At 42.8% G+C, this 24,997-nt stretch overlaps 1 protein-coding gene across 1 annotated transcript in view; it reads right to left on the bottom strand.

Moving 5' to 3' along the window:
• Positions 1-22,323: 22,323 nt before the first annotated feature.
• LOC126194945 (uncharacterized) overlaps positions 22,324-24,997 on the bottom strand; it is a 41,679-nt gene continuing 39,005 nt past the window's right edge. The window contains exon 4 of the mRNA XM_049933333.1: positions 22,324-22,544. Coding sequence (XP_049789290.1) covers positions 22,422-22,544 — 123 coding nt within the window. The 3' untranslated portion in view covers positions 22,324-22,421. The remainder of the gene's footprint in view (positions 22,545-24,997) is intronic.

Below are 24,997 nucleotides of genomic sequence, written 5' to 3'. Positions count from 1 at the left end.
GGCTGTTCACTGTGTGGAGTCACAAGGCTCGCAGGAGGGACTCTTCCACTGCATACTGTAGCGCCAGTTTCTGGGTCATCACTCATGGGATGCAGAGACTGCCATGATTCTGCTAGGCCTACTGGAGGCTTGACCATCAAGGCCAAGAAGCTGTACGCCTTCAGCCAGGAGGTTGAGCCACTGTTGCTTTTTGTCCCGTTCCTGCAGCCGATTCTAGAGCTGCCAGACTCTGTCTCCCAGCTGGAGGCCGCAGCGCTGGAGGGCGAGTCCAGTGGGTGCAAGTCCTCAAAGAGAACGCTTAGGAGAACAGCCCGCAGAGCTGCTGTCCACCAGTGTCATCCATTGCCAGCCATACCTGCCAGCCCGTGGAGGCCACCATCCAGCCGTGACGTAACAGCTGCAACACGAGCCTTCTGTCGACACAGCAGTACGACCCATCAGCCTTCTGAGCTCGCTCAGCAAGACTGTTGAGAAGGTGATTCTCAAACGCATCACTAGGCACTGCATAACAAACGACATCCTGAGACCGGAGCAATTCGGCTTCAGGAATCACCACTCCACAACACAACAACTCTTACGGGTCGTTGAACATACAACACATGGCTTCAACACAAACAAAGCAACAGGGGCGGTGTTCCTGGACATCGAAAAGGCTTTCGACCGTCTATGGCACAATGGCCTCATTCGCAAACTCAGCGACGCGGGATTCCCCGACGGGCTGGTGCGTCTCATACTCATGCCTCACAGACAGTAGTTTCAACACTGACGTGCAGGGAAAACAGCCAACACGACACGGTATACACGCGGGAGTACCCCAGGGAAGCATCCTAAGGCCCCTACTGTTTAACCTCTACATAAACGATCACCCAACCACACACAACACAACGATGGCAATCTACGCGGATGACACAGCCATCCTCGCGCAATATTCGAAACCATCAAACATTACGTCACGCTTACAGTCTGCACTCAGAGTGGCTGAGCCTTGGTTGGAGAAATGGCGTGTTAGAGTAAACGTCGACAAGTGCGAAGCCGTTCTGTTCACTAGAAGACCGAAGCAACTGCGCAAGCACCGATACTGCAGACCAATAACTCTACATGCACGCCCAATACGTTTCCGTGAGAAAGTCAAATACCTTGGTGTCTGGCTGGACCGGAAATTACTCTAGGGGGAACACATACAACAAATGACCAACCGAGCAAGCGCGAGGCTCAAACAGCTCTGCCCTATGCTCAACAGGCGTAGCACACTGAACAGAAGGGTGTCGAGGTACATGTACATGACACTTATTCGACCCCTGATGAGGTACGCAGCTCCTGTCTGGGGATACGCTGCGCCCACACGCCTGCGCTGTCTGCAGCTCATACAAAACAAAGTACTCAAAATCATAAGCAATGCTCCACGATACACACGCATCGCGAACCTTCACCGGGAATACCGACTTGAGACTCTCACGGATGTAAACAACAAACTCACCACAAGACTAAACAGAAACTCAAGGCATTCGCAGAACCCGTTTATTCTGAATCTGGGAAACTACGACCACAACCATAGATAGAAACATAAAAGACCAAAAGACATACTTGTAAGGACCTAACATCTATGGCCAAGTACACGCAAACACAACGGTACAGGTGAGCCCCTGTTAATCAGGCGCCATTACGGGATATCCAGCTGGAACGCACTTGCCGAATAACTGGCACCACGCAGGGAAGCCGTACTGTACACTGCATGCCGACAAGCTCCACACACACCCCGCAAAGTGAGATGATCTATGTACGATCTTCCACTACTATATAACGATTGTTTCAGGAATGTAGCGGCTGCAGCAAACTGGGATACATCGCCATCGCTTGCCACGGTAACGATGCATGATACCCATACTAACAAATCCAACCTTGCATGAACTATCGCAGCTAGTAAGCCACTTCTGCTCTTACTACCCATCCCACTGTCGCAGAGGTTTTTTTTTTTTTCACGAGCCTTGGCACTTTTTTCCCTCTGCTCTTCACATTGCTACCCTCATTCGCGTTTCGTCCACTATTTTTCTATCACCTGATGGTTGGTTGGTTGGTTGTTTCGGGGAAGGAGACCAGACAGCGAGGTCATCGGTCTCATCGGATTAGGGAAGGACGGGGAAGGAAGTCGGCCGTGCCCTTTGAAAGGAACCATCCCGGCATTTGCCTGGAGCGATTTAGGGAAATCATGGAAAACCTAAATCAGGATGGCCGGACGCGGGATTGAACCGTCGTCCTCCCGAATGCGAGTCCAGTGTCTAACCACTGCGCCACCTCGCTCGGTCTCACCTGATGGACCGTGTTAATGCGTAGTCTTACCCAGACGCACGGATAACATCACAGCCCAGCATCCTGTGATCCACCTATTAGATAACTAACATGTTGACGGAGGTGACAGTAGAACTTTTGGTCTGGTCACCATGTTGGTGCGGGCGTGGAGGGGCGCCATCTCTATACTGCCGGGCGACGCACGCCTGCTAGTGCTGAGTGGGCCTGCACACCGCTGGCCCGAGTGAGCTGGCAGCGCCTGGGGAAAACAGTCCTGTATTGCTGATTGATACGAAGGGCGTTCAATAACTAATGCGACGCATTTTTATTCTGAAAGCAGGTTGGTTTTATTCAGGATTCAAATACATCATATTATTCCCCACACTTTTGGTTACAGGGAGTTATTTTTCAACATAATCTTTGTTCAATGCGACTGCCTTAGACCACTTTAATCAGAGGGCATGCGTGCTGGTATTGTACCAATCTGCTGGTCGACGTCGGAGCCAACGTCTTGCTGCATCAATAATCTTGTCATGAGTTTGAAACTTCCCCTTCGAAAATTAAGAATGACTGTGCTAGTAAACTTCTACGTTATTTGATTTTCAAACAGCTGAGCAAAACTGAACGTACTCAGACAGTTCTCTCTTTACTTACTCTCATCATCTCTAAACTTACACACAATATTTTTTAGCGCAACGCAGTCTGACTTTCAATAATCCCTACAAAAGAACAGCCCTGACTAATAATAACCTATACCTTTCATGAATCACTTACCTCATAAAAATCTTCGTTAGTCGAAATACTGCAATACACCGAGCGCCAATACTGCAAGCTAAATAAAAGATTTTAACTACTGAAGGCACTAACTACTGATAGGCATAGTTAGCAAATGAAACATTTTGATAGAGAACAAACAATGTATTTACCTTGACAATTTTCAAAAGTCATCATATATATATATATACAGGGTGTTACAAAAAGGTACGGCCAAACTTTCAGGAAACATTCCTCACACACAAATAAAGAAAAGATGTTATGTGGACATGTGTCCGGAAACGCTTAATTTCCATGTTAGAGCTCATTTTAGTTTCGTCAGTATGTACTGTACTTCCTCGATTCACCGCCAGTTGGCCCAATTGAAGGAAGGTAATGTTGACTTCGGTGCTTGTGTTGACATGCGACTCATTGCTCTACAGTACTAGCATCAAACACATCAGTACGTAGGATCAACAGGTTACTGTTCATCACGAACGTGGTTTTGCAGTCAGTGCAATGTTCACAAATGTAGAGTTGGCAGATGCCCATTTGATGTATTGTTTAGCACGGAGCAATAGCCGTGGCCCGGTACGTTTGTATCGAGACAGATTTCCAGAACGAAGGTGTCTCGACAGGAAGACGTTCGAAGCAATTGATCGGCGTCTTAGGGAGCACGGAACATTCCAGCCTATGACTCGCCACTGGGGAAGAGCTAGAACGACGAGGACACCTGCAATGGACGAGGCAATTCTTCGTGCAGTTGACGATAACCCTAATGTCAGCGTCAGAGAAGTTGCTGCTGTACAAGGTAACGTTGACCACGTCACTGTATGGAGAGTGCTACGGGAGAACCAGTTGTTTCCGTACCGTGTACAGCGTGTGCAGGCACTATCAGCAGCTGATTGGCCTCCACGGGTACACTTCTGCGAATGGTTCATCTGACAATGTGTCAATCCTCATTTCGGTGCAAATGTCCTCTTTACGGATGAGGCTTCATTCCAACGTGATCAAATTGTAAATTTTCACAATCAACGTGTGTGGGCTGACGAGAATCCGCACGCAATTGTGCAATCACGTCATCAACACAGATTTTCTGTGAACGTTTGGGCAGGCCGATTGGGCCCCATGTTCTTCCACCTACGCTCAATGGAGAGCGTTATCATGATTTCGTACGGGATACTCTACCTGTGCTGCTAGAACATGTGCCTTTACAAGTACGACACAACATGTGGTCCGTGCACGATGGAGCTCCTGCACATTTCAGTCGAAGTGTTCGTATGCTTCTCAACAACAGATTCGGTGATCGATGGATTGGTAAGGCGGACCAATTCCGTGGCCTCCACGCTCTCCTGGCCTCAACCCTCTTGACTTTCATTTATGGGGGCATTTGAAAGCTCTTGTCTACGCAACCCCGGTACCAAATGTAGAGACTCTTCGTGCTCGTATTGTGGACGGCTGTGATACAATACGCCATTCTCCAGGGCTGCATCAGCGCATCAGGGATTTCATGCGACGGAGGGTGGATGCATGTATCCTCGCTAACGGAGGACATTTTGAACATTTCCTGTAACAAAGTGTTTGAAGTCACGCTGGTACGTTCTGTTGCTGTTGGTTTCCATTCCATGATTAATGTGATTTGAAGAGAAGTAATAAAATGAGCTCTAACAAGGAAAGTAAGCTTTCCGGACACATGTCCACATAACATATTTTCTTTATTTGTGTGTGAGGAATGTTTCCTGAAAGTTTGGCCGTACCTTTTTGTAACACCCTGTATATAGGCATCTCTCTCTCCACATCGACCACTGCTGGCGGCTCACCTCCAACTGCCCAACGCTACACGCTGTTCACATCCAACTGCCCAACACTACACAAGCGAATATTCCAACAATGAGTCCAACCAGCCACAGACTGCACGCAGCGCAGTCAGCGATTTTCATACAGAGCACTACGTGGCGTTACCAACATAAAAACCTAACAGCCTACTTACAAGTTGAATAATACGAGGGCGGTTCACGCACTCAACAGGTCAGTCGGCATCAAGCCGTGGTCGAGTGAACGTCGTACCTGCGCTAGTTTAGTTTTTGTGGCAGTTTGAAATGTGTGCTGCAATAGAAAACCCCGCCAAATGTGAAGTGCGTGCTGTCATAAGGTTTTTTACAGCCAAAGGATATTCTGCAGCAGCTATTCATCGTGAGCTTTGTGCCGTGTACGGACCAAGAGTTATGAGTGAAGGAGTTGTCCGTGAATGGGTACGTTTATTTAAAAGTGGACGAGAAAACGTTCATGATGAAGAGAGGAGTGGTAGACCATCATTGGTGACTGACGAACTCGTTCAGACAGTTGATGCAAAAGTTCGTGAAAATCGACGTTTCTCAATGTCGGAGTTGTCTACTGGTTTTCCACAGATTTCTAAGACTCTCTTGTACGAGATAGTGACAGCAAGATTGGGTTACCGTAAGTTCTGTGCACGATGGGTGCCCAAAATTCTTACCGACCACCACAAAACTCAAAGAATGGCCTCTGCATTAGACTTTCTGTCACGTTATGAGGACGAAGGAGAACCATTGTTAAACAGAATCGTGACCGGTGACGAAACCTGGATTAAGTACGTGAACCCTGAGACAAAAGAACAATCAAAGATGTGGGCACATTCAAATTCGCCTACCAAACCAAGAAAAGCCTCGCAAGATTTTTCTGCCAGAAAACTGATGGCAACGGTGTTTTGGGATGCCAAAGGGGTGTTGTTGGTTGAATTCATGGAACGTGGTACGACCATTAATCAAGACGTGTACTGTGAAACAATAAAAAAGTTACGACGGGCTATACAGAACAAACGCCGTGGTATTCTGACTTCCGGTATCGTTTTTTTGCACGATAACGCCCGTCCTCACTCTGCTCGCAGAACAACGGCCCTTCTTGAGTCCTTCAAGTGGGACGTTATCAACCATCCACCTTACAGCCCAGACCTGGCGCCAAGTGATTATCACCTCTTCATGCATTTGAAGAAATGGCTCGGGTCACAGCGGTTTGATGACGACGAAGAGCTCAAAGATGCGGTCACAGGTTGGCTCCAGGCACAAGCGGGTGATTTTTATGCAGAAGGAATTTCAAAGCTTGTGAAGAGATACGATAAGTGCCTCAATCGCTATGGAGACTATGTAGAAAAATAGTGCAAAGATGTAGTTGTAAGATGTATATATTAAAATATTTTTATTTAACTTGGTGTATTTTTTTAAATCAACCGGAGGTTACTTTCTGAACGGCCCTCGTAATTAATTCAGATAATAACGTGTTTTGTTTCAATGATTCTGACACTGTATCCTATTGATAAATGTTAATAAGAATGTCTTGTAGCTCATCATAGCCCACATAATTCTTCCCACAAAGTGCATCCTACATTGCGCCAAGAGGATGGAAAGTGCGAGATCCGGACCGTAGGGTGCTTGAGGAAGAACAGTTCAATGGTGTTTTATGAGCTCCTTTAGGGTGTGGCATTGCGTTTGATTGCAACCCGTCTATCATCTCGAATGAATTTCCACACTTTCCAACATTACAGTAATTAGAGCTGTGTGCGGTCGGCCGGGACGCTGGATGTCGGACATGTTTACTCGACCTTGTTGCGATGATGAAAGACGCCTCGCCCAACAAATCTCCCGGGTTGTGTTCTCTGCCAGATCTCCGTAGATATTCTGCAAGAGCCTACGGATATCTGTGATGCAATGATTTTCCGATGAAAGAAATTCAGTGACCTTTCTCTGCTTGGAACGCACCTCCGCTACAAACACCAGTTTGAAAGCTACTTATGGCGCTCCACCTATCAGAATTCATGGAACTATAGGAGCTGAAGCGGGAATGTTTCACGATGTTATAACGCCTCAAAATGGACTTACAAATTTCTCTACAAAATCATGGTTTATGAATACTGCATTGGACACTGATAATTATTAGTTTTATTACTTCTTGCAACCATGAACTGCAATTCTATCAAAATGAGAGTAAGGATGTAATTGATGTAGTATCAGTGAACTCCATAATATCTTTGACGGACGATAAGATGCGACTACCGAATATTGCTCTCTTCCCTTATCTTGGCCGGCCGCGGTGGTCTCGCGGTTCTAGGCGCGCAGTCCGGAACTGTGCGACTGCTACGGTCGCAGGTTCGAATCCTGCCTCGGGCATGGATGTGTGTGATGTCCTTAGGTTAGTTAGGTTTAAGTAGTTCTAAGTTCTAGGGGACTAATGACCACAGCAGTTGAGTCCCATAGTGCTCAGAGCCATTTGAACCATTTGAACCTTATCTTGAGCCAAGCATGTAAGCATCTGATTTCATTCATTAGTGTAATTTCATCAGTTGAATAATAATTACTTCAGATAGTAACTTTATTTCAAGGAGTTTGGCACTGTATCCTATAGATAAATGTTAACAGGACTCTCCTTGCAGCTGGGCAGAATTTGGTACCATTACCTCGACTACTCGTACATTCTGTGAGATCGAATCTTCTTGTTCTAATGGTAAATCTACTTTTGTGCAGCAGATTATAATCAAATATTTTATAAGTCAATGTTCACCTTCAGCGCGGCAGTTTAAATTACCCGCGCCTAGTCAATAATTGACGTACTGCTAACGATGTATTTTACGCCCGGGCAGGAAGAGGTAGATAAAAATTAAGCGGAGTTTTCTTTCTAACTTTCAGTGAAAAGTATCAGTTAAGGATTTATTTCAAATTTTAGCAGTTCTGTATCTTACTGAAGCCCCCGCTCTCCTATTTACGCATAGCTCAATGCACGTAGGTAATTTTATGTAATTATGTACGTACTAAAACTTGGTCCAATTTTTCATGCTCTGCGAATACTACTCGTACATGGCAACAGCTTCATGTTAGCCTTACTGAACACCAAGGATCAGGGAAACCATGGCCCTCACTGGACGCTGCATTTAGTAATTTTAAGAATAAGTCATAGATTTGACTGTAACTTAAACTACCTACGTCGTAGAAATCAATGTTCCATGAAAAGTAGGAAATAATACACTCCTGGAAATTGAAATAAGAACACCGTGAATTCATTGTCCCAGGAAGGGGAAACTTTATTGACACATTCCTGGGGTCAGATACATCACATGATCACACTGACAGAACCACAGGCACATAGACACAGGCAACAGAGCATGCACAATGTCGGCACTAGTACAGTGTATATCCACCTTTCGCAGCAATGCACCATGGAGACGATCGTAGAGATGCTGGATGTAGTCCTGTGGAACGGCTTGCCATGCCATTTCCACCTGGCGCCTCAGTTGGACCAGCGTTCGTGCTGGACGTGCAGACCGCGTGAGACGACGCTTCATCCAGTCCCAAACATGCTCAATGGGGGACAGATCAAGAGATCTTGCTGGCCAGGGTAGTTGACTTACACCTTCTAGAGCACGTTGGGTGGCACGGGATACATACGGACGTGCATTGTCCTGTTGGAACAGCAAGTTCCCTTGCCGGTCTAGGAATTGTAGAACGATGGGTTCGATGACGGTTTGGATGTACCGTGCACTATTCAGTGTCCCCTCGACGATCACCAGTGGTGTACGGCCAGTGTAGGAGATCGCTCCCCACACCATGATGCCGGTTGTTGGCCCTGTGTGCCTCGGTCGTATGCAGTCCTGATTGTGGCGCTCACCTGCACGGCGCCAAACACGCATACGACCATCATTGGCACCAAGGCAGAAGCGACTCTCATCGCTGAAGACGACACGTCTCCATTCGTCCCTCCATTCACGCCTGTCGCGACACCACTGGAGGCGGGCTGCACGATGTTGGGGCGTGAGCGGAAGACGGCCTAACGGTGTGCGGGACCGTAGCCCAGCTTCATGGAGACGGTTGCGAATGGTCCTCGCCGATACCCCAGGAGCAACAGTGTCCCTAATTTGCTGGGAAGTGGTGGTGCGGTCCCCTACGGCACTGCGTAGTATCCTACGGTCTTGGCGTGCATCCGTGCGTCGCTGCGGTCCGGTCCCAGGTCGATGGGCACGTGCACCTTCCGCCGACCACTGGCGACAACATCGATGTACTGTGGAGACCTCACGCCCCACGTGTTGAGCAATTCGGCGGTACGTCCACCCGGCCTCCCGCATGCCCACTATACGCCCTCGCTCAAAGTCCGTCAACTGCACATACGGTTCACGTGCACGCTGTCGCGGCATGCTACCAGTGTTAAAGACTGCGATGGAGCTCCGTATGCCACGGCAAACTGGCTGACACTGACGGCGGCGGTGCACAAATGCTGCGCAGCTAGCTCCATTCGACGGCCAACACCGCGGTTCCTGGTGTGTCCGCTGTGCCGTGCGTGTGATCATTGCTTGTACAGCCCTCTCGCAGTGTCCGGAGCAAGTATGGTGGGTCTGACACACCAGTGTCAATGTGTTCTTTTTTCCATTTCCAGGAGTGTAGGTTGTAGTGTATGCTTGGACTTGACTCTTGGGTATTCAGTAGAGGATACACACTTGAGAGGCTTAGACAAAGAGCGCTATAATATTACAGAGATGCAGTTGTAGATATCTTGTAAATATATATATATATATATATATATATATATATATATATATATATATGACAAGGTGATTTTTTTCTTTCGTTCTGAAATTAATGTGAGGTCCATGAAGAGATGTGTCTTGTTCAAAAGAACTTCTCCAAAATACTGTGTGCAGAGGTCTGCAGTTATTTCCCATAAATGAAACTGATAGAAGAGCAGCAATACGGGCACGGTCCATGCTTAGCACAATTTTGATAAGAAGAATTACTTTATGTCGCAGTTTCTTGGCCCGTGGTAGGCAGTTAATGTTTGTAAGTAAACACCTGAGGGTAAAAGGGTCACAAGCGAATGCGTGTACACTCCTGGGGATATCAAGATCAAGTTATTCTTGTCTTTCGCCAGCGAAGACCGTGATTAATACCTCATAAATTAAATGTTAACCTGGCGTAAAATATACCGATTAAAGTGATGAGTTTGATGATCATTAATGTCCTCTGTGAAGCAAATGTAACAGAGAAAAATGAATAACAACTGATCGCCGTGTACAGCGCGAAATTGTATGTAAATGTTGTAAATATTGTTAATATGTAGGATTTTGCTTACTGCTTGGCCACATATATATAGACAGTGAACTAGAAAGATACTAAACAGTAAACGATCTGGACCACTTTATGACGCTGAGTGAAGCGGGACACTGTAAGCGCGCTAAACAGACAGTAATAGGTGAGTAGTGAACACGCCCTGTTAGTCCGACACGGGATAAAATTATTACTGTCGATGTGAGAATTCCGTCCCGATATATCAGTGAATGTGATATTTATAGTGGTGATTATGGTGAGCTACACTTCTGACGCGGCCTGTGATGGATGTGTGCAAACGGTGGCGAAGCGCAGTGAGGTTAAAGTGATTATTGGCAAATTGTTTTCGGAGAGCGCCAGCAACAATAACTCAAATTTCCCGGCCAGCCCTTGGGAGGCCGAACAACAACATACCACATAACCTGATCTATGTACGTGTCCTCATGAGCATGCATGTTAACATGAAACGAACTATTCGTAACGCATAATTACAGGGTGACAGTTATTGAACTATATGAAAAAAAATTAGTTACAAATTGCGGCTGCACACACTTTATTCGACATGTAAACGTTACTACAGATATTGGGATTTGGCTTATGGCATGTTCGATATGGCTGCCATCATTGGCGATGATGTGGCGCAAACGAGTAGCGAAATTCTGCGCGACTCGAAGTGACGGAAGATCGATGCTGTCGATGACTTCCTGAAAGGCTGTCTTCAGCTCAGCAATGGTTTTGGAGCTATTGCTGTACACCTTGTCTTTAATATAGCCACACAAAAAGGAGCCACATGTGTTCAGATCCGGAGAATATGGCGGCCAATCGAGACGCATGCCAGTGGCCTCTGGGTACTGTAACGTTCCCTGGCAAACTCGCGCTATTAATGAACAAGAGTTTATTTATACCATATACGCCGCTGTGAGCAAGTTGTATATACCGTAATTAATGAACAAAAATAATTACTGAATTTTGTGTAAAAGACATTTGTTATTATCGTAATATGTTTTGTAGTAATATTCTCTCTGTATTTAGGATAGTAATTTTTCTATATTTATTATGTGATTGTGAAATGTGTCAGTATCTGCGATAACAGAGACATGAAATTTAGCCAGAGGTGAATATTATTGTCAAATTACAAAGAAATGTTAATAGTCAGCAGTAGTATAAAAGAACCATGTACAGCGTATTCTTTGGTCTTCTCTGTGTAGAGCTGAATGCGAGAGGAAGCTGTGTCGAGACGATTTATGAATGGTTAGACTTCTTTTGTCTCTGTCTAGATTTAGCCGCCATTAGAGGAGGCGTTACAAATTAATGTGAGTTGAATTATTGTTGGATCTAAATATATCAGAATTTACCAAAAGTGTGAATAATTAATGTAAATTAGCTTGCCCATGTCATCTATAAAATTTCTTTAAAGAATTTTCAGCATTTTTAGCGGTGTTGCTGGGCTGTGCCGCGACCGATCGATTTGCAGCGGCGGCACATTTAAAAAATTGTTTCGCTAAAGGAAAAACCAACCAAACCCGTAAATCGGGAACAGATAGATAAAAATTAACAGTGAATTAAGAAAATGTTCTTCTTTTACAGTGATCCTGAGACTGATGAACTTTTAAACTAATTATACGTTTGTGAATTCGTAGGCGGATAGTTAATGTTAGTTAACATTGAAATTTAACAATTTTGGTTCTTTCAAATAACTTAAATGTATAGCGAAGTAGGTTTGATCAGTGATAATTAAATGTCGGCTTGGCAATAATTAACCATTTTCTGCTAATAGAGATAATCTTGTGTTCTATAGCTAACGCCGGGATAGAATTCAGTAATTATTTAAATATTTAACAAAAAACCCACTGCATTTAGAAAATGTGTGCCAAGGCCGGATTATGTAAAGGATTTAATTCTCAACGAAATATGCTTAGTCAGTTAATATGAGTTCACGTAATTCTTAAATGTACGTAATTCTTTTGAAAGTGAGTTTTTTTATTACCACACGTAAATAAGAGAGAGGTTCTACAACAAAGTTCGTACTTACAGAAGACAGTTAAAGAGAGGCAAATTAATTAACTAAAAGCAATAATAATTAATAATTACTATCTTTAACGAAAATTAAAAGCGATTTCATTAAATTGGCGCCCCACGTGGGGCACGAATATGCAGTGGCCACTAAATACCCATGAGATAATTATGGAATTATTATAGTCGAACTTTGTTGGAGGACATTTAATAATTTTTCCATGTATTGTATGTATTGCATAACCAATATTGTGTGGTAATACCTGTATACGATTTTTTGCATGAGAACACTATATACCCAGAGGCAAGCTGAAGAAGAGAGCTCATTATAGCGAAAAATTAATTACCTACCACAGTATCAGGGGGCAGCTGCACCCAAGATATATCACCAAAAGGTAAAGCTACAGTGTAGTTGTCCTGTGGGTAGTAAAGTAGCCTCAGTGCAGTGTTCTCGGATCATTAGTGGTGTGCTTGTTGTTAGTGCTTTGTTTTAAAATAACAGGACATTTGAGTAGTTAGTCACTGTAGTATATAATAAGTGTGTTTTAACAAATGACCATTTCTTGTGTGATTATGTCAGTGAAACCTGAGTGTTAGGATATTTAGTTCAGATTTTGTTTCTTTTGTTGACTATGGTTAGGTTGCGTAGTCAGAAAGATATCAACATGGATAATGAACAACAACTGGTAAGTAGTGATACCGAGTTAGAAAGTGGGACACAAAGTAATGTTAGTGACGTAGTTCAGGAAGTACAATGTGAGAATCTGGGGGCAGAAGGGCAAGAAATGTTGCCACTGCCAGCCAGTGATTCAGTTGATAGCGGAAACACTGTGCCACCCGCAAGCACTGGACACGGACCAGAGAGTGGTGAGATGTCAGAAGTGCAATCATTAAGAGTTATGTTCGAGCGCATGCTCAATTTCCAAGCTGAATTTGTACGTATGCAAGCAGAGCGTGAAAGAGAACGTGATGCTGAACAAGCAGAGCGTGACCAGAGATTGGTAGCTGAATTTGCATGTATGCAAGCAGAACGCGATAGAGAACGTGATGCTAAACAAGCAGAGAGAGACTTGCAGTTAATGCAGTCTTTGGAAGCTATGCAAAGTGAGATTGTTAGTTTGAGACTAAACTACGAAACCATACCCAAAGCGGTGCAAGAACTAAGCGAAAGAGTAGATAGTATCCAAGTGGCTAACGCCAGTATCGTAGGTGAAATCAGTGTACTGACCAACAGGGTGGAACAATTAGAGATTGACACAAATCAAGTAATAGAGCACAAAGTGTCCGAACAAGTGTACAAAATGGAAAGCGAATTTATAAAGGAAATAGACGAGAAAGTGCACGCCGCGATTGAAGTCAAAGATGTGGGCTCGAATGCGGAGGTGCAGAACCTGAAAAAGGTGGTACACACTGGCATTCCGCTGTGGCAGCGAAATGTCAACCGTCGTCTTGCCGAAATAGAAATCAGCTTGCGGCAGGACGACTCACAGGTGTATGTCCGAACAAGTGTACAAAATGGAAAGCGAATTTATAAAGGACATAGACGAGAAAGTGCACGCCGCGATTGAAGCCAAAGATGTGGGCTCGAATGCGGAGGTGCGGAACTGAAAAAGGTGGTACACACTGGCAATCCGCTGTGGCAGCGAAATGTCAACCGTCTTGCCGAAATAGAAATCAGCTTGCGGCAGGACGACTCACAGGTGTATGTCACGCCAGCCAGGTCCGACAATGATAGGCAATTAATACAGCAGTAAAAAATTGCGACTGCGAGACAGAACAGGCAACCAATGTAAGCGATACAAATAAATGTCATTCCAAAATAGTGATTGAAGAAAGCCTGATTAGAAACCGACAGTTTCAGATCTTTACAACGGAGAAGAAATCTGTTCACCCTGTAGTGTTTATCAAGGGATTTAGAAACATTTTGCCTAGCGTTTGGAGTCATACACAGAAATTACAGTTCGTTATGTCTTACATACAAGGAGATGCTGCATTATGGGCAACCGAAGCAGCTGACAGTTGCGATACATATGAGCAATTTGAAAAGGCATTCTTGGCCAAATATTGGTCAACATGTATTCAGGAGATATTACGGAAGGGGGTATATAATCCAGAGCCGTATTCTCCACGATTAGGGAATTTGCGAAAATATTTTGAGAAGTACATTAATAGGACCCGTTATTGGGACGAGCAGATTTCATCCCGGGATTTGATCAGACTTTTGAAATTACACTTGCCGATACACGTAAAGGAAAAACTTATACACGTGCCGGAGAATGACATGGAACATTTCTTGTCTGTTCTGGACTCAATTGACCTGATTCAGGAGGATGTTAAGGCAGCATCTGAACAGGCTACAAAGTAACGGAAACGGTTACAGAAATGGTCGAAATAACACGCCTCCACCAAATAATGGAAACGGCGGAGGTAACAATAGGAGACAAGATTATGTACAAAATGGGAATAGAGGTAGAGGCCGGAACGGCAATAGTCCGCCGGTGAATAATGATCGGAAAAGGAGGTCTGATGACCGATATGAAACAGGCCCACCAAGCAATAGTAGATGGAAAAATGCCAGGGGGCCGTGGAACACTAATACCTATAGTGATGCAAACCGAACTTGGCCACAGAACCAGAGGCCCAGTACGGACCGGCCAAACAGTGAAGGATATGACAATAACCGACCGCCACCACAAAATGCGCCAATTGCGCAACCGTGGCGGCCGACGCAACACAACTTACACATAGTGGAGGTCAGTGACACAGAGCAGCCACACCAATCCACCTGTAATAATTCAACAAACTAGATTCAGCCGAGATACGCTCTCCATCGTCGGCTGAGGTTTGGAGTGAGAGCGGCCCGACACCGAACAAAACATTGGGAATCTGTATCCTCAGGTATAATGACGGGGTACAGATGGGACATGAATTGATAACTGAACCATCCACGTGCATAAAGGAGCACAAAGACAAAGTACAAGCGATAATAGAGATCAAAATTAACAATATTGATGTGCAAGCGATCGTAGATACAGGTGCTACTGTCAGTGTCATGAGTATGGATTTATTCAAAGTACTGGGGAAAGAAAGGCGTATGCTGACTTTTCCTGTGAACAATTGTAAAGTCACTGGAGCCATAAGTGCACAGCGACAAATAATTAAACTCCAAGTGCGGGTAGAGATGTATATAGGGGAAGAAGCCATAGCGTGCTCATTCCTGGTAGTAAAGGGTTTAAGGGTAGCCTGCATTTTGGGGGTAGATTTTTTGAGAGAAAGGGACGCAGTAATCGACCTTTCTCGGGGAAAATTAAGTTTGATGAACGCTGGTAGGAGGATAGAATTGTCCATGCTCAGATCTGAAGAGGTGCCTGTGCCTAATTGTAATGCTATTAACATAAAGTGTAGGAATCAGTGGATACTACATTTAGACAATCATTATCTAGGACAAAATCTCTATTATCCAGACGTACAAAGTGATCAATTAAAAGCAAATGTGGACGCACTAGTGAACAAAGTATCACAGTCCGAAAATTTGAACTCAGTGCAACAGCAGGATTTGGTACAGTTATTATCTATCTATTCAGATGTATTTTCAGAACGACCAGGAATTGTTAAGGGATATCAGTACAATATCGAGGTGAAGCCTCACAAAACCTACTGTCGAGCCTCATACTCCATTCCTTAGTCCAAGAAGGAAATAGTAGCTATCTCTTAGCAGATCCCCACTCAGGGAGAGTACGGGGACTGTATCCGAGTAAGGATGTAAAAATATTCCTACAGTAAAAGACTAATAGTCCTATGTGGACAACATTCTTTTGCAAATAATGAACATTAATGATGTGTTATCTGTAGAGATAATGTACTAGTGTAGAAGTATTTAGTTATAAGAATATGATTGACTTTCTTTTTTTGTTTATGAATATTTGTGTTATGTCTTCTTTTAATTAATGTTAGCTCAAACATGCTCTAAATGTCTGCACAGATAACCTGATTAGTGCAATTATTTATAGTGTTAAATTGTGATAGAGATCAGTCAGGAGGAACATTTTAGTAATGATTAGTTTGTGTACTGCATAATATTCTATATGTATGTCAAACTTGAAATATTTCTTGTACAATCTTTTTATTATATATGTGTATATATGTGTAGCTGTCAGATTGACAGATTCGAACCCAGAATAATATCAATAATATAAGGCCCTGAGAACTTTATTATCAAACCAATGTTATCAAAGAGAATAATGCACCCAGTAGTGACCCGAGGGCACCATGGGAGGCAAACTTATTTTAAGTAGCGCAAAGTTACGCACAAAGAAGCTTCAATTGAAGCATGTGCAGATTTAATCAGTAAAAAAAAGGGAGCTAGCCTAATACAGTCCAAGTCAATTTTAGCCTACAGAGACTACACTGTAGCTACGTAGGACCTTACAAGTGAAGTAAGACATAATTTCAAAGGAGTTATTGAACAATATGCCTGAATCCGACTGGAATGCAGAAATTAAATCTACTCGAACACGAATATAGATGATTTTTGGGCAAACTAATACGAAATTTTAATATTTGTTACCATGTACGCAAATATCACACACCTTGGTAAAGAGTTAGAATGTGCTGTTACAAAAATTACACAACGGACAGTGTAAATAAAAATAAAGGAACTTAAACAAAAGTGCAGTATTGCGTGGCAGAGACAGACAGTGACTGTTAAACCTGCAGCAATACATCACGAAGTTGTTGTGTACAAGTATTAAAAAACTGTATCATCGGCGTGTGTGCAAGTGGACAAGGAACTAGCACGACACGAACAGTGAGCCGATAACGGACGATGGACCAAGTTAGTGTCAAACTTAAATTCTTTGTGTGTCAAGGGACGCTAGGAAAGCGCATTGACTACAGAGATACATTTTGTCCTCAGGTGAAAACTTGCGTGTGACTAATGACAAGTCATGACATGGTGAAAAATATTGTGTGCCCATAAAACGTGTTACTGTGACAACGAAACATTGTGCAAACCAGACTAGTGAAGGCCTACTGAATAATAACTGCCAATAACTGTGTGCGTTTTTTCCCACAGCAGGAAAAATGCCCATAAGGATAGTACACTGTTTGTGTACTTGTTGTATGTTTGCTGGAGCACTACAAGAAGAAGACGTCACACGGGCGAGCTGATATACAACGCGCATCCGGCTACATCAGCCATGCAGCGGCCGCAGCAGTCCGTAGCAGACCAGACAGCCACACGCCTCTCCGCGCCGTAGCTGTCAACACCGGGGGCGGTGACCTACACGGAGGCGACGCGCCGCGCCGAGCGCCGCTCAACAATCACTCCGCACCGCTCACCAACTACAGCATTATTGACATTTTCCAAAATATTTACATAAACTGCATAACACGGCAATGACTCCATTTTGATAAACATTGAACATTTATTATGTATGTCCGTAAACCGATAAGAGAAAATGAACACTAACAAGTGCAAGAGATGAATTTGTAACACGTAGGTAGTGGAAACATTATGAAAAGTGATCCTGTGCTAAGTGAAAGAAAACTTTCGTTGAACTGTATGTGACTGTGATATTATGTAACCGTTGGTGACAAACTGCTAAATTAATTTAAATGAATGACTGTTAAAGAGACAATATTAATCATGAACCAACTGGGATGGCTGGGCTCCGGCACAGTTTTGCCCAGGTTTCCTGTCTGCCTTCGCCCAAATGGGGGAGCCATGAACATATATAACCCTGGGACTATTAAAAGAGCCATTCCATAAAAAATACAGAATTGTAAAGAACGTTACTGGCACCATTGTGTCAAAGTATAGAAACTCTTTGCCAAATGCTGCCAGGGGGCAATGTAACGTTCCCTGGCAAACTCGCGCTATTAATGAACAAGAGTTTATTTATACCATATACGCCGCTGTGAGCAAGTTGTATATACCGTAATTAATGAACAAAAATAATTACTGAATTTTGTGTAAAAGACATTTGTTACTATCGTAATATGTTTTGTAGTAATATTCTCTCTGTATTTAGGATAGTAATATTTCTATATTTATTATGTGATTGTGAAATGTGTCAGTATCTGCGATAACAGAGACGTGAAATTTAGCCAGAGGTGAATATTATTGTCAAATTACAAAGAAATGTTAATAGTCAGCAGTAGTATAAAAGAACCATGTACAGCGTATTCTTTGGTCTTCTCTGTGTAGAGCTGAATGCGAGAGGAAGCTGTGTCGAGACGATTTATGAATGGTTAGACTTCTTTTGTCTCTGTCTAGATTTAGCCGCCATTAGAGGAGACGTTACAAATTAATGTGAGTTGAATTATTGTTGGATCTAAATATATCAGAATTTACCAAAAGTGTGAATAATTAATGTAAATTAGCTTGCCCATGTCATCTATAAAATTTCTTTAAAGAATTTTCAGCATTTTTAGCGGTGTTGCTGGGCTGTGCCGCGACCGATCGATTTGCAGCGGCGGCACATTTAAAAAATTGTTTCGCTAAAGGAAAAACCAACCAAACCCGTAAATCGGGAACAGATAGATAAAAATTAACAGTGAATTAAGAAAATGTTCTTCTTTTACAGTGATCCTGAGACTGATGAACTTTTAAACTAATTATACGTTTGTGCATTCGTAGGCGGATAGTTAATGTTAGTTAACATTGAAATTTAACAATTTTGGTTCTTTCAAATAACTTAAATGTATAGCGAAGTAGGTTTGATCAGTGATAATTAAATGTCGGCTTGGCAATAATTAACCATTTTCTGCTAATAGAGATAATCTTGTGTTCTATAGCTAACGCCGGGATAGAATTCAGTAATTATTTAAATATTTAACAAAAAACCCACTGCATTTAGAAAATGTGTGCCAAGGCCGGATTATGTAAAGGATTTAATTCTCAACGAAATATGCTTAGTCAGTTAATATGAGTTCACGTAATTCTTAAATGTACGTAATTCTTTTGAAAGTGAGTTTTTTTATTACCACACGTAAATAAGAGAGAGGTTCTACAACAAAGTTCGTACTTACAGAAGACAGTTAAAGAGAGGCAAATTAACTAACTAAAAGCAATAATAATTAATAATTACTATCTTTAACGAAAATTAAAAGCGATTTCGTTAAAGTACCCCAGAGCCAGAATGCGGTCCCCAAAGTGTTCCTCCAGAACATCAAACGCCCTCCCGCTTCGATAGGGTCGACCTCGGTCTTGCATGAACCACATCTTGTCGAAATCAGGGTCACTTTGGATAAAGGGGATGAAATCATCTTCCAAAACCTTGACGTACCGTTCGGTAGTCACCGAGCCATCAAGCAATATCGCACCAATTATCCCATGACTGAACATTGTACACCAAACATTCACCCGTTGAGGACGAAGAAACCTCCCGATCGCGAAATGTGCATTCTAAGTCCCCCACATCGGCCAACCAATTTTGCTTGTTGACGAACCAATGCAACTGAAAGTGGGCTTCGTCGCTAAACCAAATCATGCATGCGCGTAATAATTCCCATCATGCCCCGCCGCCAACCGTGCAGTTTGAACGTCCTAACGCAGACCGTTCCGAAGTTATGACTGTTTCATTTCATTTAGTACAGTAAGTGTCACGCTGCATATGTGTGGCGCAATTTAAAATACAGACGACTAAAATCTTCACTCTAGCATAGACAGTGTCAGGAATTACATAAATTAATGATGTCATGTGCAGTGTCTACGTGACTTGGTGTGATAGCACATGTTCTTTTTCAGGCAATAATATGTTGTAGAAATGCAGTATATTTATGAAAGCCCTTGTGTAATCTTATATGTACTCTACGACTGATGGCGAATGGTGACGGCAACTAGTCATAATCCGGCTAAATCTACTGAGACGAAATAAATTATCGGCAGTTCCAACAGCACACAGCTCTAATAGACCAACCACCTGCTCCATCCATTTACCTGAGAGGCCTTCCGTCAAATTCAACACATTTCATAAATGTAAACTTAGACTGTTAAAACTAATTTTCACTGTATATACTTCAACAGAACATGTTAGAGGATCGTTAAAATCACACAGATCTTAGCGAAAACCTTCTGAACACTTCACTGAAACATAAATTTGATCTGTTTGCTGAGCGAAAATTGCAAACATCTGTGTTAAATGTGGTCTTACATAACCATGTTATTAAAGCAAATTACTTAATGTTGAATTTCAGAAAGTTCTAATCAACACAGACCAATGAGGTAAATTAACATGACTTTGTTTTTAGCAAGGTAAACTAATGAATGTGTAACGAATGAAATTATTACTATCATAACTGGAAGAAACGTCATCGCCCTGTAAAAAAATCTGTAAATCTACATATCTTCGTCGGTAAAAGTCCAAACTATAAATATTCCTGCAGTGTACAAGCATAGTTATTGTGTAAAACCAGGTCAAAATTCTGTGATTTCTGTATGTTGTCTTTATTATAAATGCACTAACTTGCCCTGTGTAATCTAACAATTGGTGACGCATTGTTGCGACTCAGAGATATCTTGCCGGCCGAAGTGGCCGTGTGGTTAAAGGCGCTGCAGTCTGGAACCGCAAGACCGCTACGGTCGCAGGTTCGAATCCTGCCTCGGGCATGGATGTTTGTGATGTCCTTAGGTTAGTTAGGTTTAACTAGTTCTAGGGCACTAATGACCTCAGCAGTTGAGTCCCATAGTGCTCAGAGCCATTTGAACCATTTTTAGAGATATCTTTTTATTTTGTCTCATATCGACTGATATTGAAAGGTGGCCAGAGATTGCGCCAAAGATTATTATTCCGCCGCCTCCACTGGTGCAGTAGTAGTTCAGAGGATGTCGAGTGCAGTTGTTGTTCTGTTGGGCGAGAGAGTAGATGCTGTTCGGTTGATGTAGTGTATAGATGGAAGATGTTGCAATTACCACAGTGTATTTGAGAAAGGAGATGGGCTTTGATTTATGATGCTTGTGTCATGGAAAATTTTCGTCAATATATAATGAGGTAAAAAGGTATTACAGATTTCTTTAATGACAATGCCTCTTGGTCACAGGTACAGTCAACAAAGCATCTGGCTCGTGTTCATGTATTAGACTTGTAATTCTGGTTTCCATGTGCAATTATAGTATTTCTGGTTTTTCAATTAGTTAATTGTAAATGGTGTTTAAAATATTTTGTCGTTTTGAGAAAGAACCGGGCCAGATACATGTACGTTGAGTCACACTACGACACACAGAACAGTTACACTTGTGCTTTGTTGTTTCGTAGTTTTTATAGTTGCAGGGGACTTAATTAATCAATTGTTTTAATGGAAATTCCTTGTCATTCTTTATTTTTATTCTATGCAGTCAGATTGCGTGCTAATACTAGTCAGGGCCAACCGGTCACACAGCTACTAAAATTGTTGCATCTTATTCATTTAATTAAGCCCCCATGCAATATATTAATTTGTTGATAATTTTATTTTTGTGATTTAGGATCGAACACTATTGTGGTACATATACTTCGCTTTTGTAGAAACGAAACAATTTCTTCCTGCTTCACATGTTATAGCCATAGTGACAAACAGAACTTATTTTCGCAGAACTTTTTATTTACTTGCTACAGAGTATTAGCACGAGATGTCAGACGCTTCCAGAGCTGATAAACATATCCCTATGAACGTTTTAAAACCACTAAGTTGGTGGCAGGTATGCTTCCGCAAGTCCAAATAAGAAACATTAATTTTATGGTGTCTCATAGAGAAACTACATTGGTCATAAGCATATTCCCAAAACGTCTTTAAAACAACGTGTTTTTGCCCCAGAGTCTATATTTCACAACAAACAGAAATTACAGCTGGTGCCACAGTCTACTAGTAGATGTCATGAGCTTACAGAAGTGGTGCAGCCTACTCCCATGAACGCCGTAAATAAATTCAGTGACTAGTAAGTATACTTCCCAGTCCGTGAAAGGGTACATTAATAGTGTTGTTGTTATAGAAAAACTTTCTCTGTCCATTGTGACTGAACTTGCGTCAAAGCGGCGATATTTTGCTGTTGAAGAAATGGTACTTGTTACGGCTAATGTGGCTGTAAATAAATATGTGAAAGGAGCAGCTCCTTCAGTGAAATTGCTTTTCTGAAATCAAATAGTATAAATCAAGACATCGTGAGGAAAGGAAATAGTTAATTTACAGATAATTTGTGGAAATTCTTTAATTGTTGTGCAGATTATTTCTGTATATGGTGCTGATATTACTCAAGGTATAGAAACTTCATACAAGCCACTTCTGCCTCTAGTGGTGATTACTGCGGTGGTGCAGAGGAGCATGTCTGGAACGATGTGCAGCCAATTTACGCGAGTGGGATCGCGCGTTGATGCGAGCCGATCCGCCATCCTCTGTTGAAGCAGATGTAGACTGGAGAGCAGGAGAAGAAATGACTGTTTGGTTACGTTGTTTCAATCAAATTTGGTACCAACATCGTATTTCACGATTAACATCACACTACTGCTAATGTACCATACAAATTGTAGATAATAAACCACCTTGAATTCATGCTGTTACGATATGTTTGTGACAGTGTGCGATTTGTGCTTTTACCAGTGGGGTGAGGGGGGGGATATGTCTTATGGGGTTAGTATAATTATATATGTTACTAGCTTCGACCGTGGCGTTACCCATGGTTAAACAGTTATTTATAAATAGATGTTAATGCCGAAACTCACTATTCACGCGTATGCACTATCAGAAAAGCCATCTCTTGTTGTATCTTTAAAAGTACATTATAGGTAAAGCTTATTTACAAAATCATCGTACAGCTATACGAGGGGAATTCAAAAAGTAAAGGCACATTTGTGAAAAGCTGTACTTATTCTGATGATAGAAAACTGAAACATGCCTTATTTTTCTACGTAACCTCCCTGGACTTCAATGCAGTTTTCCCGACGTTTTACAAGTTTTTTTATTTCATCAGAAAATACGTTTATCGGTTGCATCTGTAACCAATTTTGCACCGCAGCAATGACGTCTTCATCACTTTCAAATCTTCTTCCCTGTAGTGCTTCCGTTAAGGGTCCAAACATGTGAAAATCGCTTGGAGCCAGGTCTGGACTGTTTGGTGGATGTTCCAGCACCTCGAATCTCAACTTCTTTATTGCGCCGGCTGTCCTTTTGGCAGAATGTGGGTGAGCGTTATCTTGCTGCAGGATGACACCTCTTCACAGTTTTCCACGACGTTTGGATCTGATTGCAGGTTTTAGTTTCGTACGCAACACATCACATTCCTCATACAATACAGACCTGGCTGTAAAGCCTCGTTTACGCTGGGGTCTTGCAACATGGTGGCATGCTATGGAAGTGTGGCGTACGTCGTCTTGCCATTTAGTTCTAAATGTTTTGAAATGCTTAACTACTACATAACACTTTTTCAAAATTAATAAGCAAACATATTAATAGTATTAATAGTAAACTTTCAGTGTTCGGCTCCACAAATTTAAATTATATGTAAAGTCTTAGTCCAGTGCGTGGGAAATAAACATCCCAGGTTGGGATGCATAAACTAAAACCAGAGGAGGGGATGGTCTGATGCAGAGGGTGGGGGGGAGGGGGGAGAAATTTCCCCCATCCCCCCCCCCCCCCCTGCAAATCGCACACTGGTTTGTGACGTCGACAGAGAGTACGTTGTCAGATTTGACAGTTGCCGTGCATACCTGTCACAGGGTCTAGTCACATTAATGTGACCACTGCCTATGTTCGACGCCAACGTGCAGTTACCACTCACAGGTGGCAGGTGGCAGCACGAGTGGAGGGTATATAAAGCACGTCGGAGGGACGGGGAATACAGTGCAGTCGTTGTCCTAATGCGGAAACGGAGCGATTTATCAGACGTCCAAAAGGGCATGCTCATTGGCTTTCTGGCTAAGAGCGGAAGCGTATCAGAAATGGCTAAGTTTGCAAACTGTTGTCGTGCCTCGGTTAAAAGTACACCGTGCATGGGAAAACGGCACTATCCAAATGACACGCAGAGACAACTGTGGTACACCACGGGACATAGATGACAGGATTGGAGATATGTACGGGCGAATAGACATGCAAACTGTTGCGCATCTGACCACCCAGATGAACCATTGGGTTAATAGCAGTTTCTTCTCCACGACTATTCAGTGAACGTTGCTGCGTATTGGCCTTCCCAGTGGGCAACTAGTTCATGCACCCATGCTGACAGCTGTTCACAGGTGACGAGGGCTAGAACTTGCGCGGCAGTACCACAGCTGGACGTCACACTGACAAGGGGAGCCCGCCAATTGTGAAATTCAGATTCGATTCATAGTGCGCATAATAAAAGCTCATGGCCAGAGGTGTAATGTGGCAAAGCACCAAGATGCACTTCTCAGCCGTTGTCGAGAAAATCGACAGTTAAAGAAACCGTTGCCGTGAAATACTCTCTACGATCAATAATTTTCTACAGCGTCGTGGCGCAGCGGTACGCGCTCGGGTTCGTAATCCGAAGGTCGCCGGATGGAATCTTCCGCCATGCAACATTTTTTTTATTATTAGTTTATTGTAATTCATATATATATATATATATATATATATATATATATATATATATATATTGTACCGCCTCCATTTTTCCGTTTGTTTAACAGGGTGTACCAAAGCTCTCACGTCCGCACTGATTTTCGACGATGTTATAAGTTGCGCTAGGGACCGCATCTACCTTCTTTCGAAGTTAGCAGGCAACTACGCTGTTATGCGGCGGCTCGTTTCGGCCCTTTCAATGTCTGTCCTTCAAGTGTAACGAGCGAGTAACGGAGTTTATATTTCATACCCGCCACAGCAAATTTGTGTTCGTGGGGTTTCTATTCTAA

This window comes from Schistocerca nitens, chromosome 7 (assembly GCF_023898315.1).
Source record: "Schistocerca nitens isolate TAMUIC-IGC-003100 chromosome 7, iqSchNite1.1, whole genome shotgun sequence".
Taxonomy (NCBI): Eukaryota; Metazoa; Arthropoda; class Insecta; order Orthoptera; family Acrididae; genus Schistocerca; species Schistocerca nitens.
Note: the sequence above shows the minus strand (reverse complement) of the source record. Positions and strands in the feature narration are given on the sequence as shown.